Raw genomic sequence first — 26,936 nt, 5'->3', positions numbered from 1 at the left:
GATGGTGCAAGATTTCATCATGCTGCTCAGAATGGCCCACAATTTTAAACTTATGAATTATTTCTGGAATTTTCCATTTAATATTTTTGGACGGTTGGCCGTGCATAACTGAAACCAAGGACAGGGAAACCTTGGACAAGGGGGGAACTACTTAGACCACAAATTGTAACTATTCATGTTAGTCTTGCAAAGCTACAGGCTACACTTCATTTGCCCAAGGCCAAGCAGGGGGACAGAGTGAATTCATTCATTTAACAAATATTTTCTGAGAGCCAACCCCATGCATGCCAGACACTTTTGGGGGTGTTGCGGACATGGGGGTGACAGAGACACTGCCTTTATGGAGCTCCCAGTGAATGTGCTGTGGATGAAAATGGTCTGAGCTGGAAGCTCACTGGACCTCGCCTCCTTCCACTGTAAAGTGAGGGAATTAGATAAAATCAGTTGTAAGGGACTCCTCTCCATCTGAAAAATTCTGTAGTTCCATTAGTTTTTAAACTGAATAAGCTCAAGGCTAAGCATGTTAAGGTCTCAATAAATATGACTGAGTGACTTAATTCAACAAACTTCCAGCAGCGAGCACCCAGACCCACGACCTTCCCTTAGGAAGCTCAGAGACAGAACAGTGTTGTCGGGGGAGGGTGGGGAGAGGAGGAGGCTACCTGCTGGGCACATGCCCACCTGAGCTGGCTGTGCATGTGTTTTATTTAGCCCCCACCTGCCAATCTTCCTATGAGACAGGGATTACTGGCAGGCAGAGAGGGAAAAAAGAAACAAGTCAAAACTCCTCTCCTTGGTCCACTGACCACGGTGGGGGACTTCCGCCCTTCCTTTTCAAGGAAGAGGGCGAGCTGGGGTGGGTGTACATTCCTCTCTCCTCCACCCTCACCAGCTCCTTCTCTTGGATGACGGGATGCTTCATTTACTTGCCACATCTCACTGGCGGGCAGGGTCACTCCTCTGAAAGGTGAGCGCCACCAGCCACCCTTTCCCCATCCTGCCTGAGACTTCCTGCCGCACAGCAGTGATCAGATCTGTGCAACTGATGATGAAGGAAAAACACTAGGCTTGGATCCAGCTCCGCTCCCATCTGTTGGCCAGGCAGGCATGCTGGACTAATTGTCTGTATTTGGGGAGGGAGTTAGAGACCCCGGGTTAGCCTCACCCCCCAACCAGATTCTCCAATCCAGTCTTTACTAGACCTTTGCACTGGTGTGCTGAACACTGAATCAAACTGATAGATAGGTCGTGTGTTTCCCATCTCACCAGTGATTCTTGGCTGCGTGAGCCACATTGCTCAGAACCCTGAAAGCCCAGCCCATTGTTCATCGTATGTATGCTTCAACGCATGGATGGTGGATGAACAAACGAAGCAATGCATCCTAGTCTGGGGGCTGTAGCATCAGACTCAGGGAGGTGAGTGTCCTTAGTGTCCTTGATGGGAATCCATCTCCTTGTGGTGGTATGACAGTTCAGTTCAGTTCAATCTCTCAGTTGTGTCCGACTCTTTGTGATTGCATGGACTGCAGCATGACAAGCTTCCCTGTCCATCACTAACTCCCAGAGCTTGCTCAAACTCATGTCCATTGAGTCAGTGATGCCATTCAACCATCTCATCCTCTGCCATCCCCTTCTCCTCCTGCCCGGCACCAGGGTCCTTTCCAATGAGGTGGCTCTTCGCACCAGGTGGACACAGTATTGGAGCTTCAGCTTCAGTATAAGTCCCTCCAATGAGTATTCAGGATTTATTTCCTTTAGGATTGACTAGTTTGATCTCCTTGCAGTCCAAGGGACTCTCAAGAGTATTCTTCAACACCATAGTTCAAAAGCATCAATTCTTCAGTGCTCAGCTTATGGTCCAACTCTCACATCCATACATGACTAGTGTATGGATAAAACCATCGCTTTGACTAGATGGACCTTTGTTGGCAAAGTAATGTTTCTGCTTTTTAATATGCTGTCTATGTTGGTCATAGTTTTTCTTACAAAGACAAGTGTCTTTTAATTTCATGCTGGTATATAGACCAGTTTTTTTTTTTTGATAGTGTGGTTGTATATTTTTCTATCATATTTTATAAAAATTCAATTTGTGTACGTGTGATTTAGTTCAGCCCCCTTCCCATAGATCTCATGGGAGGGCCTATGTGCAATGAAGAAATAAAAGATCTGCTTAAATTCCACCCTCTCATTATATGTATTGAACATCCCACTAGGGAAAATATACCTTCAAGCATCACCGATGGTTTGTGTAATGGGCAGACTTTTTCTGAGACTTCAAAAGAGAGGAAAACAACAACAACAACGAGAGCTGCATGTTCCTAACACAGGAAATTACAAGGCTGGAAGAGTTTCTTCTGAAACATTTTTTAAAAAGGTATATTCTGCATAGCAAAAACTTGTAGAAGAAAACCATGGAAGAACCAACAACAAAAGCCACCAATGCAATGTTCACTAAATAATTAGATGAAGTGACTTATGCAAAGGTTTGCCCAATGCAGCAGGTTTTTATTATCATCAAATGAGATTTGTTTTGGAGGAAGCTAATCTTAAAATGGTATATTTGTTATGTTTTAAAGTCTATTTCTTGCCAATTTCATTGTTTTCCATTCATTTCTTGCTGGCCCATGATGTATTTTCAAATGTTAATGTGGCAGAGTAGACATGTTTACACTATTTTAATGTGAAAACTTTTTTTTTTATTTTCTCTACTTGAATTAGTGTAATGGATACAAACATTTCCCCTGTGTTCCTGGCTGATTCTTAAAGAAATGGAAATCCTTTTCAGTTTCTACTGATGCCAGTTCTGGTTCATTAAGGTGCTTCCCAGGTGGCCCAGTGGTAAGGAATCCGCCCGCCAGTGCAGCAGACTTGCAGTTCAACCCCTGGGTCAGCAAGATTCTCCCAGAAAAGGAAAAGGCAACCCACTCCAGTATTCTCGCCTGGGAAAATCCCATGGACAGAGGAGCCTGGCAGGCTCCAGCCCATGGGGTCGTAAAGGGTCGGACACGACTGAAGCAACTGAGCATACACACACTGGTTTATTAAGCCACATTAATGTCAAATAAGAGGGCAAAGAAAGAGTTGAGGAGACTAAACAGAGATGCTTCCCAGTTGAGGGGAACAGAAGAGGTTATAGGTGTTGGGGTAATGACAACTGGCACTTCTTCCTGGGATGGGGGGCAGCAGACCCTCCCTCTGAGAGGCAGGGTGGCAGCGTGTGGAGGAGCAGTGCTGCCCGGGAGAACGTCCTCTGATGATGGAGATGTTCCAGGCTGACCCTGGAGTGCTTGAGTACTTGAGATACGATTAGTGTAACCAAGACATTGAAGTGTTCACTTTATTTCATCTTTCAGTTCAGTTCAGTTCAGTCACTCAGTCATGTCTGATTCTTTGTGACCCCATGAATCGCAGCATGCCAGGCCTCCCAGAGTTCACTCAGACTCCCAGAGTTCACTCAGACTCATGTCCATCGAGTCAGTCATGCCATCCAGCCATCTCATCCTCTGTCCTCCCCTTCCCCTCCTGCCCCCAATCCCTCCCAGCATCAGAGTCTTTTCCAATGAGTCAACTCTTCACATGAGGTGGCCAAAGTACTGGAGTTTCAGCTTTAGCATCACTCCTTCCAAAGAAATCCCAGGGCTGATCTCCTTCAGAATGGACTGGTTGGATCTCCTTGCAGTCCAAGGGACTCTCAAGAGTCTTCTCCAACATCACAGTTCAAAAGCATCAATTCTTCAGTGCTCAGCCTTCTTCACAGTCCAACTCTCACATCCATACATGACCACAGGAAAAACTATAGCCTTGATTAGACGGACCTTTGTTGGCAAAGTAATGTCTCTGCTTTTGAATATGCTATCTAGGTTGGTTATAACTTTTCTTCCAAGGAGTAAGCGTCTTTTAATTTCATGGCTGCAGTCACCATCTGCAGTGATTTTAGAGCCCCCCAAAATAAAGTCTGACACTGTTTCCACTGTTTCCCCATTTATTGCCATGAAGTGATGGGACCAGATGCCATGATCTTCATTTTCTGAATGTTGAGCTTTAAGCCAACTTTTTCACTCTCCTGTTTCACTTTCATCAAGAGGCTTTTTAGTTCCTCTTCACTTTCTGCCATAAGGGTGGTGTCATCTGCATATCTGAGGTTACTGATATTTCTCCCAGCAATCTTGATTCCAGCCTGTGTTTCTTCCAGTCCAGCGTTTCTCGTGATGTACTCTGCATAGAAATTAAATAAGCAGGGTGACAATATACAGCCTTGACGTACTCCTTTTCCTATTTGGAACCAGTCTGTTGTTCCATGTCCAGTTCTAACTGTTGCTTCCTGACCTGCATACAGATTTCTCAAGAGGTAGGTCAGGTGGTCTGGTATTCCCATCTCTTTCAGAATTTTCCACAGTTTATTGTGATCCACAGTCAAAGAGTTTGGCATAGTCAATAAAGCAGAAATAGATGTTTTTCTGGAACTCTCTTGCTTTTTCCATGATCCAGCAGATGTTGGCAATTTGATCTCTGGTTCCTCTGCCTTTTCTAAAACCAGCATGAACATCAGGGAGTTCACGGTTCACGTATTGCTGAAGCCTTGCTTGAAGAATTTTGAGCATTACTTTACTAGCATGTGAGATGAGTGCAATTGTGCAGTAGTTTGAGCATTCTTTGACATTGACTTTCTTTGGGATTGGAATGAACACTGACCTTTTCCAGTCCTGTGGCCACTGCTGAGTTTTCCATATTTGCTGGTATATTGAGTGCAGCACTTTCACAGCATCATCTTTCAGGATTTGAAATAGCTCCACTGGAAGTCCATCACCTCCACTAGCTTTGTTTGTAGTCATGCTTTCTAAGGCCCACTTGACTTCACATTCCAGGATGTCTGGCTCTAGATGAGTGATCACATCATCGTGATTATCTGGGTGGTGAAGATCTTTTTTGTACAGTTCTTCTGTGTATTCTTGCCACCTCTTCTTAATATCTTCTGCTTCTATTAGGTCCATACCATTTCTGTTAATGTTAATTTCTACTGACCAAGCCGAGTTAGCCCCAAACCCAACTGTGGGCTGCTCGACTCTTCTATAGGAGTGAAGGTCATCTACCCATACCAGTTACCCCTAATTTATCTGTGGGCCTTGACCACATGGCCTTTTCAGTTCTGGAACTCTCTGGTCCTTCCTTGACATGCCTGGGGCCCGGCACTGAGTGTGAGAACCCGGAGCCTATGTTTCCGTCTCTCTGGTCAACGTGGGGTATAAGGTTGCTCCCTTAGCCTGACTCAGGACGACTCTAAAGGACCATGTGAGCCCCAGAGCTCACTGTGGCATCAGCTGGGGCCTCTGACAGGCCAGCATCACCCCTCAGCTTCTCCCTCTTCCCAGTCCTGATCCTTCCCTCCCACAGGAGTGGATCCCTAGGCTGCTCCCTAACAAACATTTTGCATGAGAATCTTTGTCTCAGAGTCTGCTTCCTGTGGAGCAGTGGCATCTGAGCACTTAAGAAAACTTTTTTTTCAATTATATCAAATGAAACCAGTGTTAGTTAAAATTCATGAAAATGTCAACTTTAAGAATAAAAGCTTTGGAGCCAAAAGCACAGGTTTTGTATTGCTTTGTGCTATAAACGCACTAATCAGAATGGGAGCATATGCATAATTAGAGTCTTAAAGTACCCCCATTTCTAACACTGTTATTTGTCCCATAATAATAAGCTCAGACAGAGATTCTCTGTGTTTATGGAAATGCAAATAGCATCACAAATTTGGAACTTTTCTTCATGGGAGTTTGCTGTGTACAGGAATCTCAATGTGTTGCTTATTTTTCAAAGTTATTTTCAGCTCATTTAGTTTCACAGGTTCTTTTAGGTTTAAAAGTTAGGGGGAATTAAGAAATCAGCAGTGAGAAAAATATCAACACCAACACTCATGTTATTACCAACATTCATCTTAACATCAATATTCATATGAAGAGCAGGAGAAACTCTTCTGATAGGAGATCTAGTTTTTCTGGGCAGAGGACCGTAGGTTCAGAGGTCCAAGGTACTGAAATAGTAGAGTGCGGTTTCTCTATCTGCAGCCCTAGTGCTACTTCCTCTCTAGAAAATGATGCTCATTAACTTCAAGCTTCTTTCTCATTTGTACAAAGTGTGTTTAGGGATGACTAATGGAAAAGCTGTAAGAACCAAAATATGTCTAATAAATTACATAATGTGGGCCAACTGGCTTCCTGAATCCGCAGAGGGAAATGTAATCAACAGCTTGAAAATTCAATTGTGGGACAAGCACAAAGGTACAGATTAACATTTTAATAGTGTTATATATTTTTTTAAAAAACGATTTTTGATATGGACCATTCTTTAACGTCTTTATGAATTTGTTATAGTACTTCTTCTGTTTCATGTCTTGGTTTTTTGGCTGCCAGGCATGTGGGATCGTAGCTTCCCGACCAAGGATCAAACCTTCACCACTGCATTGGAAGGCAAAGTCTTAACCACTGGACCAACAGGAAAGTCCCAACAGTGTTATGCTATTAAACTCATGTGTGCGTGCTAAGTCACTTCAGCCATGTCCGACTCTTTGTGACCCCATGGATGGTAGCCCGCCAGGGTCCTCTGTCCATGGGATTTCCCAGGCAAGAATACTGGAGTGGCTTGCCATTTTCTTCTCCAGGGGATCTTCCCCACCCAGGGATCAAAACTGCATCTCCTGTAGGTGAATTCTTTACCACTGATCCACCAGGGAGAACTTGTATTTTATATAATGTACAGTCTAATAAATATAGTTAAATCTTTATTTTACACTAATTTTGTTACTATAGAATAATCTTTGTTCCATTAAATACTTTTGTGCTTTAAATTTTATCATATCCAATATTAATTTTGTCATAACCACTCTAATTTTGCTAGATTTCAGCTAATACAGCTTCATTCATTCCTTTCTTTATATATTCCTGTCTTTTAGAGTCTTATAAACAAGATAGAAGAACCAATTTTACAACCATTAACTTCCCTACAGATTTTCTGCATTTAATGTTTCCTTCCTCATGCTTTCTGATTCCATGTAACTGTATTGACTTTTGTTTGCACCTAACTTCTGTAATGCTTTGTCATTTACATATTTTTATTTAATTCTATGTAACTTCCCTAAAAACATTTTATATTAAATATCAACATGAATAAACTAATATATATATTGGGGGGTTGTGTAATAAAAAGTATATATTAGTAGGCTCTCCCTGTTCATACTTTTCCCCTTTTCATGTTTTAATCTAATCTTTATAAATCAAATAATTGTCCTTTTTGTATCACCTACACCACTTCCTTCAAGGCAATAATGACTTTTTGAATCCTTCTGAAACATCACTCAAAATAATTAAAGCTACTTCTATAAGATTATGGACTTTGAGAATAATACCTTAGAGAGATGACTGTGTCTCCGGACTGACCCGTGGGTGAAGGACGGTAATGGGTACAGGGGAACGGGCCCCACTGCGCTGTCATTACGTCCTCAGCTCAGCGTGACACAGCAGGAAGATAGCACCCTCGGTCCTCACTCTGCCAGATATCCCTGAGGTATCTAAGCAGCACACTTCTCCCTTCTTCTTTGCATTTCCAAGACTCTACCCTAGGTGCCTAGCGCACAGTGCATGTGTGCTCAGTCGCTCAGTCGTGTCCGACTCTTTGAGACTCCATGGACTGTAGCCCTCCAGGCTCCTCTGTCCATGGGATTCTCCAGGCAAGAATACTGGAGTGGGTTGCCATTTCCTCCTCCAGGGGATCCTCCTGACCCAGGGATCCCTGCGTCTCCAGCATTGGCAGGCGGGTTCTTTACCACTGAGCCACCTGGAGGTACTCATTAACATGTACAGAATATTTGAATAAGTGATGGATGGCAACAGGTTAGAACTAAGAGCAGACTCCTGGAGCTGCTTCTTCCTGCCTATTCTGTCTACAAATGAGGAAGAGGCAGGGGTGTTATGGGCTGCAGCTTCTTGCATGCTGGCTCCTGTTGCACTGGGTCCAGCAGTGAAGGAGAGATTTAGGGAACCATAGAAGACTCCCATAGTTATGACTATGACAGTTGTCTCTGAGTTAGTAACATCATTTCAAGTTTAAGCAGAAGAATGAGAAGCTAAGTTACTTAACAAGTGTCTGAGCTTGTTTGCGACTGGGACTTAGAAGCTGAGGCAAAGGGCTGGTCTGGGTCAGTGGCTTCAACAAGGAGGAAACTGGAAGAAGGACCTCTCATTTATTTTTCGCTCCACAGCAATTTGCACTGTACTTTATCCATCTTGCTGTTTAGTCACTAAGTCGTGCCCGACTCTTTGTGACCCCATGGACTTTGATCCCTGGGTAGGGAAGATCCCTTGGAGAAGGAAATGGCAACCCACTCCAGTATCCTTGCCTGGGAAATCCTATGGACAGAGGAGCCTGGTGGCCTGGCTTTATACTAAGTGCTTATAATAAATCTTTGATAAAGTGAATAAATATTTTAATTGATTCATTAAAAATTCATTGTCTAAAGTTTTTCAGAATTTTGCAGAACGTTTTCCATTTCTGAGTTCTAGCACCTTATTTCCACATTGTGGCAAGCCAAACATGCTAAATAATTCCCTCATCTGATATTAATAACTTCCATATAATTTATTTATGGGTGCAGTATGTTTTTCCTCCGCTATCATTTTGCTTCAGTACACACACTTAACATCTTCACCCATGCCTCATAAGTAGTTTCTAAAAATGACTCTACTTTTTTTTCTTTATAAAACTTCCAAACTGTCTATGCCCATTAGATACCAACCTGCCTTGACATAAGCCAGTTGTTTGATTTGGGGGTTGAGCCAGTTACTGGGTGAGGTCCCTCACAATTGAAACAGATCATTATCTAGCAAAACATATCTCAACTTTAGAAGAAATGGACACCTGTATATTGTTCACTTTCTTATATATTTCTGGCATTTATGTTAATCAATTATCTATAATATTGATGTTGAACATTTAAATATGCAAAGTTCAAATTCCTAGCAAGGAATATTCTTAATATAAAACTTCAGGATCAATAAGACTTTTTTATTTTCCTCTGGCATTAGAGGAAGTTAATATATGTACCCAGATTTACTGTTGACATTTTAACAACTTCATGATTTGTTAACTGTGTTCTGATTGACTTCACTAAGAAAGGCACATAATTCACTGAACCCGTTAAAAAAAGACTCCTTTAAAGAATACAAGCTACTTCTTTTTCTCTTAAAAAGGTCATTAATCCTAATCAGAAAATATATAAATTATCATTGGTACATTATTTTAAAATCTTTGAACAGATAAAAATACCTGTATAAGTCAACTATTTTGACATACCTTCTATCTTAAATAAAGATAACTGGCAGCAAAGAAAATTTAGATTTTTGAAAAACTGATCAGAAAAATAGGAAGGATAAGAATATTGACTTTGATTCCAAAGATACCCAAGCTGAGGAAAAATTTTAAGGGTATAATTACTGATATTTATATGTACAATCAATACTGACAGTTGCACACAGTTTCATGGCTTTGAAATAAAAGGAGAACAAATCTAAATATCAAACAGTTCCTTCAAAATTCTTTCCTACTTGAAAAGTGCAATCTTATCTGACAGTTCCCCGTGGAGGATCATCCACACACACAACCTAAAATTGAAAATGATATTTTATTAGGTTAGGACAAACATCAAGAATGATAATGGCGTTTTGAAAGAAAAGAAAATATCCTTTTGTAATGTTACTAGACGTCGTCTCAGTGGGAAATATCCTACATTTACTTGGACAAGTTCAAGATTATTCTTGTTTGTTCTGGGCCAGTGATAGTTCAGAAGTGCTGCCGAGTTTACATCACCCCACTCCCCGCCTCCCACAACAGGGAACAGCCGTCAACCAGACATTCTCAGGGGTTGGTTACTACTGTCCCAGTTCCATCACCCCTTAGGTAGAGTTATTCTGAAGTATGTGTTTTTCGGTCTTCTCAGGGGGGCTCAGTGGTGAAAGAATACACCTGCCAACACAGGAGATTCGGGTTTGATCACCTGGGGAAGGAAATGGCAACTCACTCGAGCTTTCTTGCCTGGGAAATCCCATGGACAGAGGAGCCTGGTGGGTTACAGTCCATGGCGTCACATAGAGTCAGACATGACTGAGCAACTAACTCTTACACTTTCACAGAGCACATGGGCTTCCTTGGCGGCTCAGTGGTAAAGAATGCCCCTGCCAGGGCAGGAGATGCAGAAGACAAGGGTTCAATCCCTGGGTTGGGAAGATCTCCTGGAAAAGGAAATGGCAATCCATTCTAGAATTCTTGCCTGGGAAATCCCATGGACAGAGGAGCCTGGTGGGCTACAGTTGCAGGGCTGCAAAGAGTTGGACATGGCTCAAGAGACTCAACAAGAACGTGTTCTGCACAGTCTCCCAGAGCTTCCCCACTGGGGTTGCTGGCACTTCTCTTGGTTGCCTCCCTCCCCTATTTCCTGATCAGCATGCTCTTACTTCTCAAATAAACCACTGTACTGATATCTCTCAGGTAGGTTCCACTTTCAGGGAGGCCACAAATTTTAAAAAGTGTTTTACAGGTCAAATGTGAGTCTGTGTCTCACAATTTAATAGACAACAAGGAGATCAAACCAGGCAATCCTAAAGGAAATCAACCCTGAATATTCACTGGAAGAACTGATGCTGAAGCTGAAGCTCCAATACTTTGGCTACCTGATGCGAACAGCTGTCTCATTAGAAAAGACCCTGATGCTGGGGAAGATTGAAGGCAGGAAGAGAAGGGGATGACAGAGGATGAGATGGTTGGATGGCATTATCAACTCAATGGACATGAGTTTGAGCAAACTCCTGGAGACGGTGAAGGACAGGGAAGCCTGGGATGCTGCACTCCATAGGGCTGCAAAGAGTTCGATATAACTTAGCAACTGAACAGCAATAACTTTGGGACTCTCAGGTTTCCCTTAAGGAGGAAGAGTAGGAAACTGGTGTAGTCAGATTCCAAAACACCGACTAACTTACTACTGGGATCCCACTCAAGTCTCTGTGAACACCTCATTTAATTTTCAGTGTGGGCTGAATACTTACTTGAAAAAAAAAAATCTACCTACTACCTATCTACCTATAATTTGAGTCTATAGATGATGTTAACGTCTAGATGCCTGGGTTTTGCCAGGCATGTGTGGATGGTACTCACTACTGTCACTCAAGTTCACGGCCTAGTTTGGGGGCCATTTCGATAGCTGTTTAGACAGGCTGAGACTTTCTCAGGCCTGGCTGGCTTCTCACTCACCTTCCTCTGGGTTACGATCCTTTGGAGTCACATCTCAAAATGCACATGGCTTCCTAGAGCCCACCTAGCCTGGCTTCCCTGCTAGGCTCTGACTTTGGCTTTTTTCTTCTCATCCCTGTGTGGTCACTGAAAGCATGGTTTATTCTCTCAGTCTTTCCTTCGATCAGTGGGCAGTAACTGCTCATTATCTCATCACTGACAAAATGTTTTTAAAATATGTAGTCTATATTCCTAAATTTTCTTTAGTGTGACTGTCACTCCTAATGACCTACTTGGCAACTAGCAGATGGTGGAGCTCTAGAGATGTTACTGACAGTCATGAGACTATGTAGAGAGTGAGTGTAGAGAAGAGAAGTGAGGTTCCAGGACTGATGATGGATATGCCAACTTTCAGAGGCCTGGGCAGGAGAAAGAACCAGCAAAGAAGCATCCAGTGGCAGAGACCATCCAGTGAGCAGGACCTAAGAAGAGAACCCAATCAAAGTGGTGTGTCTAATGCCAGTGGAACAGCTGTTTAAAAATGGAGGGGCTGATTAATGGTATAAAAACCTCTTGAAAGGTCAGAGAAGAAGAGGAAGGGGGCTGACTGCTGGATCTAGTCACATAGATCCTGCTGCTGCTGCTGCTGCTAAGTTGCTTCAGCCGTGTCCAACTCTGCACGACCCCATAAATGGCAGCCCACCAGACTCTACCATCCCTGGGATTCTCTAGGCAAGAACACTGGAGTGGGTTGCCATTTCCTTCTCCAATGCATGAAAGTGAAAAGTGAAAGTGAAGTCTCTCAGTCGTGTCTGAATCTTAGCGACCCCATGGACTGCAGCCTACCAGGCTCCTCCATCCCTGGGATTTTCCAGGCAAGAGTACTGTAGTGGAGTGCCATTGCCTTCTCCATAGAGAGGACTAGAGACCTCAAAAAGAGATGTTTCATGGATGGGGGTGGGGAAACTGGAGAAGAGATGAATACCTCATTAGGGTTAGTTTTAGAAATTGTAAGAAAAGAATTGGAACAGAAAATATAGATGTCTTCTTTCAGAGTTTTGCTGTGAATCAGGTCAGAACAGTTAAGTAGAGGGGAATGTTTTTATTTTGTACTGTTTTATTTTGGAGAAGGGAGACATTTTAGCATGTTTTCTAATATCAGTTGTGTGTGGAGAAAATTCAATGAAGATGCAGAAGAGAGAATTGTCAGAATGGAAAAATAGCCTTTCACAGGCAAGTGGAAATAGGAGCTAACACATATCTGGAGAGTTCAGATAGAACACAGAGAGTTCATTCATAGGATAAGGATGGCCAAGGAGGCCAAGTGGGGAAAGATATGATGTTTGGAGTATGTGGAAATCATCCTTTGATGCTTCTATTTTTCCAGCACTGCAAGTTTTTAGGAATGAGCTGAGGAAGAGAAAGAATGTTCTACAAGAGTAGAAATATGCATGGAACAGAAAAACCCAGCAAGATGACCAGGTGGCCCTCACTCTAGACCATCTTGAAATTAACATTCAAAGAGTAAAACTGAGTTTATGTTGGGCATATCACAAGCATATTTGAGTAGAGATAAAGTACTGAGAAACATGTTCAAATAATAAGGGAAAGGGCATCTGAGACTGTTTTCTAGAATCATGGTCTGTAATATTGACCTCTAATATGTGACCTTTGTCTCCTGTGCTCAATAAAGCAGAATCAAGTGGGATGTTCACCGAATGAAGCTGTAAATATATTTTGTTGTTCAGTTCAGATGGCACCTTCTTTAATCTCAGTTAATTATTCTGAAAGAACACCCAAAGGAAATCAGGAAGCATATTCTTGGAGTGCTCCTGGAACTTGTCAGCTGAGAATCTAGATGGGAGTTTAATTGAATGACTATGCACGTTTCCCTGTGAATGCAAAATCTCAGTTAAATCTTGTTAAACTGGCCTGGAATGAGATTATGTGCCAGGTACTCCCAGGCTGATGACCATAAGACTGTTTATGGACATACCAGTGAGTCTAACCACACATTTAAGAAAATATATCAAAGGACAAGCATAAACTCTCAGAAAACCTGACAGGGAATAATTCTACTCAGAACAGAAACTAAAATCGTACATACAGTGAGAGTGAAAGTCACTCAGTCATGTCCGACTCTTTGCTGGATTCTCCAGGCTGGAGTACTGGAGTGGGTAGCCGTTCTCCTCTCCAGGAGATCTTCCCAACCCAGGGATTGAACCCAGGTCTCCCGCACTGCAGGCAGATTCTTTACCAGGTGAGCCACCAGGGAAGCCCAAGAATACTGCAGTGGGTAACCTATCCCTTCTCCAGCAGATCTTCCCGACCCATGAATTGAACGGGATCTCCTGCCTTGCAGGCAGATTCTCTACCAGCTGAGCTATCAGGGTAATGGATAACATTAATTAACAGTAACATGAGCGCAGGGTGTATTATGCCCAAAGTGGTCACCTAGGTGTTTTACATATGCATTTATATAATCCTCAATACAACCTTTTGAGGTGTGACTGATCATTAATATCATTGGATGGACAAGGAATCTAAGGCACAGAGGGATAAATAATTTGCTCAAGATCATGCAGCTGTTGAGTAGAAGTATCAAGATTTAACCCAGGTTCTCTGGCTCCAGAGACCATCTCTTTTCACTGTCTCTAAATGGTAACAGCAATAAAAATTCAAATGGCATTCTTGGAGGCAGAATTGGATGAAATTATTTGAAACTTAACCTGGAATAATGAGGAAATGATTGAGGAGCGGGAAGAGTAATTTGGGGAGATTCTTGTTGTAAATATTAAAATGTATTTTAAAGTTGCATTTAATGTATTTACTTGCTCAGTAAAATTTATTGACCACCTACTCTTTGTCTGGCTCAGTTCTAGGTACCAGTGACACAGTAGTAATAAGAGCAGACAAAAGTCCCTATTCTCATGAAGCTTAAATTTTTGTTGATGGAGACAGACAAAGAAAGAAACATTTAACTACATGACTGTCCAGTGGTGGTACATTCTTATGAAGAAAAATACAGCAGAAACAGAGGATAGAGAAGCTGAGGTAGGGAAGGGGAAGCCTGCTAAATATTGGATCAGGAAAGAACTCATGGTGAAACAACACTTGAAAAAAAAAAAAAAACCCAAAAGAAGGGAGAGAGCAGACTGTGAGGATACCTGGGAGACTGGCATTCTAGCAGAGAGAACAGCAAGTACTAAGGACCGGGGTAGGAGGATGCTTGTCGTATTTGTGAAATGGCAAGGAGGCCAAGGTGGCTGGAATGATGAGAGGGCGAGGCGACAGAAGATAATGTCAGAGGGATCGTGGCAGGAGAAGATTCTCGGGGCGATCTTGTTTTTAACTCTGACTAGAAAACATGACTTGGTCTGATGTACACACACTGTAAAATTATCATTTGGCTGCTGTGTTGAGAAAAGGATTCGCAACTCTTCCCCAAAGAAGAATAGTGGGTTTCTGGTAAACGGATGACACCTTGGGTCCATGTTTCTTGAATGGATATACCTAATGGAATAAATGGAGACAGGCACAGGAGACGGACATTCTTTACACGGACCCCCAAAGCTAAGACTAAGGAATAAAACAGTGCTGGAAACGAGCAGGAAATGCCACTGACCCATGGAGCAGGACTGAGAAGAGCCTCATGAGACGCGGAATGCTTCCTCCTCGTCTATTACCTGGGCAGTTGACCTCCTATTCTCTAAGGTCACTTTCTTTCTTTCTTTTTAATTTTATTTATCTTTGGCTGTGCTGGGCCTTCACTGCTGCTTGGGCTCTCTCTAGTTGCGGTGAGTGGGGGCTACTCTTCACTGTGGTGCATGGGCTTCTCATCGCGGTGGCCTCTCCTGTTTTGGAGCACGGGCTCTAGGTACTCAGGCTTCAGCAGTTGTAGCTCTCGGGCTGGAGAGTATGGGCTCAGCTGTGGCCCACAGGTTTAGCTGCCCCGCAGCATGTGGAATCCTCCCAGACCAGGGATCGGACCCATGTCCCCTGTACTGGCAGGCGGATTCCTAACCCCTGGACCACCAGGGGAGGCCCCTAATGCCACTTTCTGAGAAAGCCAGAGTACTTTTTCATCCACAACCCCAGCCAACTCTTCCAGCTAAGGTATCAACCCTTGAAATCATAGTGGAGGAGATGGCCTTCCGGGAGGCGTGGGACCCACAAGTTAAGTTATAATGATGGCCAGTGGAGATGGGAACTTTGCAGGGAATGGTAGGGATTGTGATGTCTGGGTATCATACCAACCCACAGATACACACTCGGTACCAGATGTTGGGAAGCAGCTGGTATCATGGAGCTAGCATGAGATAAGAGCCTTTGGGTGTGGTGCTGAGTTGGGAGGTCCCAGCAGGTCAGCAAGGGAATATTCAGCCACGACCCCTGTGACAAAGAACAGATGTGAAACTTGCCTGCTCATCAGCACCCAGTCTGTACAGACCCAGCCTCATTCAGGGGCAGGAAAGGGAAAAAGATCCATTTGACATCTTTGACAAAATGCTGAGTGAAGTGGCTAATAAGAAATAGTTGAGCAGTTTATGGATTCCATTACAAATTTTACATCCTTGAAAAAATGTATACAAAGTTCATTGCTGCATCTCCACAAACACAGTTGGAGTCGTCCCATCACAGACATCATCAAATAGATGAGCTCTTCACAAATAATCTTTACAAATACTATCACAAAGAAGGAACAACTAAACAGCAAATTTGATCTCCTTTTCATTAATTTACAGTATCCAAGTATTATAAACTACCAAGGTCAATTTTAGGTATTTCCTGAAGTACTGAGTTATCACTTAACATATTGACAACACTGTTTCCTATGAATGAATCAAAAGTATACCTAAGTGTCTACTTGATTTTTATGCTTTAAAACTCTAAGAATATGCCTCAGTCATTATTATGCGGGTCAGACCGACAATTCCTAGACACACAAGATGGTTCAGTGGGTCAAACTTCAGTACTGCAACTGTTAAAATCAACAGGAACGATGAAGATGCTAATTGTTACTAATACTTATTTTCAATAGTAACCATAAGTGAAGCTAGAATTTTTATTTTTAACTTCCGATGATTTTTTTTTTAAGAAAAAAGCTTTTATTCTTTGAGTTTAATAGTCCTTGCAAATACCTAACTCATAAATGAAAAACAACTAATTCTGGGCAAGTAAGTATTCTCCAAAGGTTGATTTTATCGACTAGCTACCTTTTAGGGGGAATAATGACAGAGGTATATAAAAGAAATTCTAAAAGGCAATAATTATTAATTAATAATTTAATAACAATTTCAAAGGACTAATGAAAGGGATAGCTTGACATCAATGTTACTTTAACATAGTAGTCTAAAATCTTCTTTTTAAGTCTTTACTGAATTTGTTACAACATTGTTTCTGTTTTTTGTTTGTTTTCTTTTTTCTTTTTTCGTTTTGGATTTTTGGCCAAGAGGCATGTGAGATCTCAGCTCCCCAACCAGGGATCATACCCACACTCCCTGCATTGGAAGGCCAAGTCTCAACAACTAGACCACTGGGGAAGTACCTAAAATCTTAAAAAGTATATATCTCAAAGGAAAAAAAATGCTACTCAGTTTATTACTGAGAAAAAAAGAAACCTTCTGATTCTTTCTGTATAAATTATCCATCTTCAACTAAGCACTTCTAGAATGCTTTTTCTCCAATAAGCCATTTTTTATGCTTTGCATATATACTTAACATGAAAAATTTAAACTGATATAAAAACAGAAAGGATAATGGAAATAGAATGCTGCATTTATTTAAAAGATTCATGGGAAAAGAGCACAGAGGTCGCCTGATCAATGGCCTGGCACCCTGTAAAAGGTCCACAAATTGCACATCTTGAATTTTTTTTTAGGAAACCAGCGATTACCTTTTAATCTGTGGCTTCTCACAATGGAAATTTCAAAAACAAAAAACAAAAAACACAAAAGAAAGAACAGTGCTGATCACGGTGTCATTCAAATGTCTCTGTCGAAACACCAAAGTAATTGAGTTATCTCTTAGATTTCCCTATAGGATATTCTAATCAGCACGGAAGCGTTTCCTTCATTTGTTGTTGTCAACAAGGACAATGAGATTCTTATAGTCGTGTTTGTTGTCTTATTGCTTGACAACAAATTGTATTTGCTGTTTTATGGCCTCAGAGTAAAAATGCATAATTGATTACTCAGAATCAATCTGTTACAAAACTGGCTTTGGGATAATGAAGGATTAGTAAATCATTATAGAAATCTTATTGGTTAATCAAGTTTATAATCTCTGTGTCCGCCAGGCCCATTTTCTTCCTCAAAAGAACCTCCTCTTCCCTCTTTGAAACCTGAGTGACTGGGGCAAAGCTGACCCCACCCTCAGCTCAAGGCATAAGACTGTTGTTGTTGTTTAGCAGCTAAGTAGTGTCCAGCTCTTTTGTGACCCCATGGACTGTAGCCTGCCAGGCTCCTCTGTCCATGGGGTTTCCCAAGCAAGAATACTGGAGTGGGTTGCCATTTTCTTCTCCAGGGGATCTTCCCGACCCAGGGATCGAATCCGTGTCTCCTGCATTGCCAGGCGGATTCTTTGCCACTGAGCCACCAGGAAAGCCCATGGCATGAGATGATAGTAACCAAACATAAAATAATAGGAATGAAGAAAGGATGACCATCTCTTTGACCAGAGATGTTCCACTGTCCTCAGTCAAGCTCATCAAGATTCGTTGGACTCTTCAGCTAAATTGACCAAATCAGTGAAGCGGAGTTTTTATTCCATGGTGATAGGAGAGGGCCTTTCTCTGTGTCTTTCTCTGATTCTCTATCTTCAAGCAAGGTAAGAACAAGAAATCAAGTCACCTTAGTTACTGCTAGTGCTCAGGTCAGGAAGGAAGCTGGCTTAAGGACAAAGCTACATCAGAAAGGGTCTTAACATTCCCTTGCCTGAACCCTCTCTACCTTCCATAGGTAGAAATGCTTCTTTATGGTGAAAGCCAGTTTTGTTTGGGGTTTCCTGTAGCTTGCAGCATGAAACATCCTAACTCATTCACAGAGTCTGTATTGAGGAATCCAAACTTTCTGTACAGACAAATGATTTTTTTTTTAAGTTTAATTTCCTTAAGTTCTTTCAGGGTTGTCATCTGTCCCTGTTAAGCCTGTTCTGGCTTCTAAAGAGCTTCTGCCTCAGACATTCAGCTCTGAGATCAAGGTTAAGGAGTCTGAAAGCCAGGTGAGGGGAAGCTGTCAATGTTCAGAAGTCAGCCATATCTAAAGGACACATACTTCTGCTCTCTATGTCTGAGTCTATTCCTGTTTTGCATATAGATTCCTTTACATTTTTTTCAAGACTCTATATGTAAGTGATATATAGTATTTGTTTTTCTCTATCAGACATTTAGCAGAAGAGGGAGGAGGAAGGACAAATTAGGAGGCTATCATTAACAGATACAAACTACTATCCATTAAATAGACAAGCAACAGGGATTTACTATAAAGCAGAGTTATATTCATCATTTTGTAGAACCTATCATGGAAAGTAATTTGCCAAAAAAAAAAAAACAAAACAAAAACAAAACCTGAATCAATGCTGTACACCTGAAACTAGTACAATATTATAAAGCAACTATACTTCAAATTTAAAAAATTGGAAAAAAAATACATATACAACACTTCTCCTCTCAAATAAAAGACAGAAAAGAGTTTTAGTTAAAATACTATCTAGTCTGTTTCATAAAAATAATACAAAAAACAATAATGACATCAACATTCACGGAGCACTCACAGTGCTATGAATTTTCTGTGTATTATCTTTCTTTGTTGTCGTTATTCAGTCACTAAGTCATGTCTGACTCTGTGATTCTATGGACTGCAGCACGCCAGGCTCCTCTGTCCTCCATTGTCTCTGAGACTTTGCTCAAATTCATGTCCGCTGAGTTGGTGATGCTATCTAACCATCTCATCCTCTGCTGCCCCCTTCTCCTTTTGCCTTCAACCCTTCCCAGGGTCATTATCTTTCTTAAGAGCAATGTTAGGAAACAGAGGCCCAGCGTTAGGTTAATAAGTGGCCCAAATTCACAAAACCAGTAAGCTCAATATTTGGAATTCAATCACATTTTTTTTTTTAAATTTTTAGGGACCCAAGGCCTATGTTAGGTAGGCCAATACATATCCTCTCAAAGTCATCTGTAAGGAAAGCACTGATTGCTGTATGACAGACACGCTCAGTGGATCCTGTGATCCATATCCCCCAACTCTATCCCCATTCTAGGCTGAGAGGCAGAAGAAGCCTGCAGAGACAAGAACTGCTGGCAGGAGGAGTCAGCTGACCTTTGTTCTCCTACCTGACCTGGAGTGAGAAGATTTTCTGGCTCTCTCAGCCAAAAGGACCTTGATCAGAAGTCATCAGGAGCCCTAGTAGGTCAGGTTCCTTCAGGAACAAACATATTCAGACTTGAGATGGATCAAAATAGCGCTGCCTACCTTGGGCATGCAGACAACCAGGTGCCCTGTGGTCTGAGATCTTTTAGCAAAACTGCTGTCAGGTTTGACTTCTGCAGGGAGGACGAGCTGAAATGGCTGAGAGTAAACAGGAATCGGACAATGAGTGTATATTATACGAGGAAGTTCCTTTAAGAGGTATTTTTGTTACATAGTTAAAATTCACCAATCGTTAAAAAAAGTCTAATTAGACTTATTAGGAAAAAAATAATATATGGGGCTATACTCCATAGGTACAAACTATTTTACCAATTTTAATGAGTGGTTTACAGAACAATTATCAGTCATAAATCATGATTGGTCCAATCATGATAACATGGCTGATAAAGCATTTCTAGATAAAACATCCTATCATAAAATATCAACATATTTCCATTTTTAAAGTCTTTAGGCTATCTCACATGAATACTTAGAACTGGCAAAACACACTATTTCAAAAATGATAAAATTACAGTAGGAAAAGATACCCACTTCAGCATTCTGGCCTGGAGAATTCCATGGACTGTATAGTCCGTGAGGTCACAGAGAGTTGGACACAACTGAGTGATTTTCACTTTCATGAATGAAACCATTAACAATTTTAAATGTGTATAATATTGAAATATAATTTCAAGCACAGGCTACCCATATAGACCATCTTATCAGGTCTGGGAAAATGTTAACTAAATAGATACAGGTTAAAAATACTAATTTTACAAAGGTACACCCTGGTCAGCAACCGTTTCTGCTTAATACCTCTCCAGTTGTAAAATCGTGTGTCTAAAAAAAATAGCACTGAGTTTCTCTTTTTCTATTTTAAAATGGCTTAAAAATTTTTTTGAGGCAAGTTAGTTAGGTTTTAGGCTGAGTTCTGCAATGGTAACAGTCTACAGGGTCATGCTTACCTTTCCCTTGACCATCACTCGCACGTAAGTTGGCTGTACATCAACATCGATTAAAGAGGTGTCCATATACCTTCAAAATTCAACAATCAAGTCTTGTAATTTTTCAAAGACATTAAGTTTAAAGAAGAGCAAATAAAAAGTTGCACTTACGGGGCCATTTTAACTGAAGAAAGTTCACAGTTTCCATGATACACAGGTCTTAGAATATCCATCTTAAATTAATCCCCAGATCTCACAGGAAATCCAATATATCAGCATTTTCATTTTTAGACCCACAAGTACACTTGGCATTGATTGCCCCTCGCCCCAAAATATCTGCGGCCTGAAATACCAGAGGTTGGCAGAAAATGGCTTGCCATGCTCTTTCATGAATATTTTATTTTAAGCCCCTAAAACCGATGTGAATAGCCAGGGATGCTGAATCCACTAAGCTCCTGCTTCCTTGGGGCTCTGTTCTGTTCTATTTCCACAGCAGTTGTGTGGCTGTCCTTACACGACCATCCTGGAAGGCTGGTTCAGCTTCTCCCCCGCTAGGAATGTCCTGCCCAGAAAGCCCAGCACCCCAGCTCCTCCCTCAGCCATGACAGTGACCCCATCGTTTTCGACACAAGAGGGGAAAGGTTTAGATTCCATACCGCTCTTTCAAATGAGAAGTTTGGCCAAATGGTTATTTTTATACATGTCAAAATACTGATTGGGAATGTTTGAAAACATGGCAATGACTCAAAACTCACAAACATTAAGTGAGGCAGGTAGGACAGATGCAGGGTGACGGGCGCAGACTCTGACCACACAGACTCGGGAGGACTGACTCCCCTTCCCCTCCCGCTTGATTATCTTGGAGCACACGCCTTAACCTTTCTAAGCCTCTGTAGTCTCACCTGTAAAATGAGGCTACAAATAGCACCTGTTTCCTAAGATTGCTTTACCACAGTTAAAAAATGCAGTGTTGGGCCTGGGCCTAAGGGGTCACTTTCTGACTTCTGCAATTACTGTGTCTACTTTGACAAGACTCACCCCCCAACCCACCCTGGGTAATTCCAGGATAACAAGCCCTCCCAAGTCACCGGATTACTGAGAGGCTAAATAAGACAGAGCATGCAGCAACGTCCCTCAGAGAGACAAATGCCATTATTACAGTGTAAACGTCCACCGACTGCATCATCGGTAACCATTCATTCCTTCAGTAGCGCTGTTATTGAGATCCTGACAGGTGTCAGGCGCTGCTTTAGGTGCTGGAGATACAAACAGGGAGGAACATACACAAGCTTCTGCCTCAACTTCACAGTTTTCAAACTACAAGGAAATTTAGAGTTCGTCGGGTGGAAATCAAGAAGCAGGGTGAGGTGGAAGAAGTGCTGGAGCAGGCAGGTACTGGTCTAGACTGGATGCTCGGGGTGCGCAGACAGGCCTCTCTGATAAAGTTGCATCTGAATGAAGGCCTGAAGGTCATGAGGACACCTAAGGTGACAGTGACCCAGGCAGAGGCAGGCGCCTGCACAGAGGCCCTGGGTGTCAGACCTGGGGTGAGAGGACACAGACAGAGGGAGGCGCCTGCACAGAGGCCCTGGGCGTCAGACCTGGGGTGAGAGCAACACAGACAGAGGGAGGCGCCTGCACAGAGGCCCTGGGGCATCAGACCTGGGGTGAGAGTGACCCAGGCAGGGGAAGGCGCCTGCACAGAGGCCCTGGGGCGTCAGACCTGGGGTGAGAGCAACACAGACAGAGGGAGGCGCCTGCACAGAGGTCTTGGAGGGTCAGACCTGGGGTGAGAGTGTCACAGGCAGCAGGAGGCACCTGCACAGAGGTCCCTGGGCGTCACACCTGGGGTGAGGTCGACACAGGCAGAGGGAGGTGCCTGGACAGAGGCCCTGGGTGTCAGACCTGGGGTGAGAGCAACACAGGCAGAGGGAGGCGCCTGCACAGAGGTCCTGGGGGGTCAGACCTGGGGTGAGAGTGTCACAGGCAGATTTGGGCGCCTGCACAGAGGCCCTGGGGCATCAGACCTGGGGAGAGAGCAACACAGACAGAGGGAGGCGCCTGCACAGAGGCCCTGGGGCGTCAGACCTGGGGTGAGAGTGTCACAGGCAGCGGGAGGCACCTGCACAGAGGTCCCTGAGCGTCACACCTGGGGTGAGGTCGACACAGGCAGAGGGAGGTGCCTGGACAGAGGCCCTGGGGCGTCAATGGGTCTGAAAGGGCTGGAGAAGCAGAAACACCACGCATGTGGATCCCAAAATGAGCAATTGGGTAGAGGGGGTGAGCCGGAGCCTGGCACCTTTGAAAATTGAGGCAGATGGCTGAGTGTCTTTGAGTGACTGCAGCAAGGAAGGGTGGAGGTGACACGGGCTGGTGGAGCGAGTGTCACAGCCAAGGAGAGCTGGGGTGGGGGTAGGGTGGGGAGAGCAGCAGTCAGGATGCAGGTTCCAGGGGCAGGAAGCGAGTGCGGTAGGTGAGACCAGGCAGGACTCTGGATGCTATAAAGAGGCTGGTGTTCACGTTTCAGAACTCAAGAGACTGTGACTGAGAAGGAAAACAGAAATGCCACCCTTTAAACACATGGTAAAATATCATTACCTATACACGGCCAAGTCCAGGACGATCTGGTTACGCTTTTCATCATCTTTCAAAGTGAAGTCAAGTCTAAGGAACAATCCATTTAGGGGGAAGAAACAAAAGGACGTTTTTAGCAATACTTGATAGATAACCCCATGCCAATATTAAAAGGAAATTTACTAGTAACTATATCCTCATCTTCAATGGCACACTTATTTTGGTGGCTGGTCAATAAAATGTCAGAGTTTAACAATTTCAACAGAAGCCTACAACATATTTATAAATTATTTCTGTTTACATGGTTTCCATATGGGAATCTTACACTAGATCCAAAAAATCAGCATTGGTGCAGAGACAGAGACATCTGGTGGTTAAAGTTTTCCTCTCCCTTCTTCATTCGGGTTTGCTAGGAGCAAACTGAAACGCGGAATTATTGCCGGAGGACCACATGTTGCATCTGCTTGCCATTATCCAGCACACGATTCCTTCATTTTTAAACAGTCTTGTCTTTTTCTCTTCTTTCATCAGTGACCTTTCCACTTCCCCAGAGATGCTGCCTGTGACCCATCACCTCCATTTTACAGGAGAAGAAACAGAGGCTCAGACGGGGCTGACATAGCCGGGAAAGAGGTCACATGAATCTGGGAGGCAGGATCTCAAAGCCCCAAGTCTTTTAGCTGGACCGTGAGGTTGAGTCCTAGGTGTAACTTCCATACCGCCGATGCATTGTTCAGAATTACCTGGTCAATTTCATTCTGAGTATTTCAGTTATCGTTGTATTCTCTAAAGTACATAACCCAGCGATGTTAAAGAATGCAGGCTAAATTGTTTGGGAAGATGTACCACTAGCCCTCAATTTGCTGCCAGCTGGGGGTCTGCTCGTGGTTGCTCTCACTACTTCCAGCAGCCCTGAGGGAGGCACTCCTTCGGGTGCACAGATGACCCATGCGTTTTTGATCTCATCTCTGGGACTTTTATTATAGGTGTTTTCTCGTCTGCCTTGATTGCTTATTGCCCCATTTTCCAGCCAACAACTTAAACTCTCCCTTCACGTATCTATCGGAAGGTAATTTCAGAGAGGTTTTCTGTAGAGCCCATGGGGTCACAAAGGGTCGGACACGACTGAGTGACTTTCACTTTTTCTACGGCAGACACTGATACTCACTCCCTGCTGTCTGCTCCTGCTTTACCCGTGGTAACAGGACCCCTGAGTTGAGTGATGAATGCGGCTCTGCAGGGTGAAGACCACGTTCCCCAGCATTCCTGGCTGCTGGATGAGATCATATGCTTCAGTTCCAAAGGAAAATGTTCATCTTTCTAGGAGAGTTCTTTAAGAGGGGGGACTGAGTGCCCTTTCCCACCTTTCCCCCTCTCTCTTCCGCTGAGTAGAAGAGGTGGTAGTTGGCCAAGAAATGACCATGGAGAGCACTCAATGACCTAATGCAACTGTCCAGGGAAAAGTAGGCTGATGTCCTCTAAGCGGGTGGTGAGGAGGTGAATGAGAAGGGGTGGGATTCTGGCAATTCTGGAGGAAGAGCTCGTGGGCTCACTGATAACACGAGAGAGAGAAGGATGGAGGATGAATCTGAGGTATTGCTCTTGACACCCAGTGGATGCTCACTCCCAAGCCAGAGGACACCGATGGGCACGCAGGCTCTGATGGGAAGTGGTCGTGGGTGCGGAAGCAAGAACGTCTGCTTTAGTCAGGATAAGCCTACCACGCCTAGCTTATGTCCACACAGGATCTCAAACAGCTAACTGAATACACAAGTCCCGAGCTCAGGGAAGAGATCAAGTCTGCTTGTGAGGAATGAAAATGTCTTTCAAGCCATGGGATTTGGTGAGATCTTGAGAGAGCGGATGAGGAAAGAGAAGACAGCTGAGGAGCTGGCCCCAGAGCATTTAGGAGACCAGACAGACAGGGGCCAGCAAAGCAGAGGATGATAAGAAGGCGCAAGGGTCAAAGAATCAGGAGCAAGGGGAAGACAGTGCTTCGAGAAGGAAAGGAATGATCGGTTTGGTCAAATGTGTTACATTGAGCACATGTCTGAGACTTGAAAAGATGTGACCGAATATAGAAATGTTGTGAATGCAGAATATAAAAGTGATGGGACTGAAGAAGCTTCAGGGGTCTTACTAGGGGCACAGAGAGTCCAGAGGGTTTCCTTCAAGCCCTGCTGTAGGTTGAAAAGGGACTGTCTACCCACTAGATTTTTAAGTTTCTTGAAGGCTGAAATCTGCCGTATTTACTTCTGCATCCCCAGGGCTTAGCATCATGTATTCATGCCTGCTGGATAAAGAAGGTGTGTGTGTGTGTGTGTGTGTGTGTGTGTGTGTGGTGGGGTTGGGGTGAGATTACAAACTTGATCATGGACACCACTAGAATTAGGCAAGCACAGGCAAGTCAGACACACCACCAACTGGCTATGTGACCTTGTGTGAGTCATTCACCTCTCCGCTCAGGTTCTGGACCTGTGAAGAAGAAATATCGCCTGTCATGTCTGACTGCTGCGAAGACGAGTCAGCGACACCCCCCGAGTGATCAGGACTGTACCACCTCTATCATGGTAACGGCACAACAAATGAAACGGTCAAAGCAGTCATTCTGAGTAATGAAATGAAGCCAACAAGATTGAGTTCACAGGCTTGTTGATCTGTGTTTTGACTACAAAAGGCCTTCTCTGCCTGCTTTCTAGTTTTAATTTTAAAATAGCTAGATACTACTATGGGCTTCTCCAATATTTTGGCCACCTGATGCGAAGAGCCCATGCATTAGGAAAGACCCTAATGCTGGGAAAGATTGAAGGCAAAACTGAAGGGGGCGGCAGAGGATGAGATGGTTACACAGCATCACCAACTCAGTGGATGTGAATTTCAGCAAACTCTGGGAGACAGCGGAGGACAGAGGAGCCTGGCGGGCTATAGTCTACAGGGTCACAAAGAATTGGACATGACTTAGCGACTGAACAACAACAAAAGATACTATTATACATGAGGAATATTTTCCCCTCTCATCAGCTCCACTGAGGAATTTATATCAATTTCTTGTCTTAGCTCTCGAAAGTTCTGCAGATGAGTTCCAGAGTATAAAGTAGGTGTACAGGTAATCAGGATTCTCAGCTAGCTTGTTCATGGCAGAGTTTTAAAAATTAAAAAACACAACAATGGGGCACTTGAAATTTTCGGGGAAAAAGTTGTACATAATCCAAAGTTTCAGGGGATACAGAAATAACTAAGATTTCCTTATGTCTAGATCACTTTTTGTATGCTGAGAGAGTGGAATGTAACATTATGTACTTGAAAACATAATGCCACTCTGCTTTTAAATATGCACAAAATGACATTCTCATTAGGTTCTTCTGGTTTATTCAGAGTGGTCAGATATCTGAGCAAACGTGCCCTTGAAGCCATGGTATGACCAATACCACATGTTCTGCATCTTCAAGTCTCCAGTTGATCCCACTTACTTGGGTTCATTCACGTTCAGGGCCCTCCCGTCCTCGGTGACCAACATCCTGGGTGGCTTCACTTTCTTCTTCTTTTCACTTAGTATTGGGGGTGGTGGGAACAAGGGGAAAGGGAGAGGAAAAAAAAATACACAAAGATAATATAAAAGCAACTAATGTGTGAGACAGTTTCAGAAAAATTAACGGCATATTCGTGAATACATCAGTTCACTGTGATGAGGTCCGTGGCTGGGGGCTGACAATCGAGCCAGATTTCTGTGTGATTATAC

General features: G+C 43.2%; 1 protein-coding gene across 9 annotated transcripts in view; it reads right to left on the bottom strand.

The window, feature by feature from the left end:
- Window positions 1–26,936, bottom strand: part of DNAAF11 (dynein axonemal assembly factor 11) — a 73,705-nt gene that overhangs the window by 7,166 nt on the left and 39,603 nt on the right. For 4 of the 9 annotated variants that reach the window (XM_069599877.1, XM_069599878.1, XM_069599879.1 and 1 more), the window contains 4 exons: window positions 26,668–26,745; window positions 23,222–23,287; window positions 20,645–20,714; window positions 19,743–19,838 (listed from right to left, as the gene is read on the bottom strand). In XM_069599877.1, the coding sequence (XP_069455978.1) occupies window positions 19,743–19,838; window positions 20,645–20,714; window positions 23,222–23,287; window positions 26,668–26,745 (310 nt within the window). Of the gene's footprint in view, window positions 1–19,742; window positions 19,839–20,644; window positions 20,715–23,221; window positions 23,288–24,365; window positions 24,471–26,667; window positions 26,746–26,936 lie in introns of all 9 variants that reach the window. The other 5 variants (XM_069599872.1, XM_069599874.1, XM_069599875.1 and 2 more) reach the window with 2 other exon arrangements.

The sequence above is a fragment of the Ovis canadensis genome, chromosome 9 (genome assembly GCF_042477335.2).
Source record: "Ovis canadensis isolate MfBH-ARS-UI-01 breed Bighorn chromosome 9, ARS-UI_OviCan_v2, whole genome shotgun sequence".
In the NCBI taxonomy this organism is placed as follows: Eukaryota; Metazoa; Chordata; class Mammalia; order Artiodactyla; family Bovidae; genus Ovis; species Ovis canadensis.
Note: the sequence above shows the minus strand (reverse complement) of the source record. Positions and strands in the feature narration are given on the sequence as shown.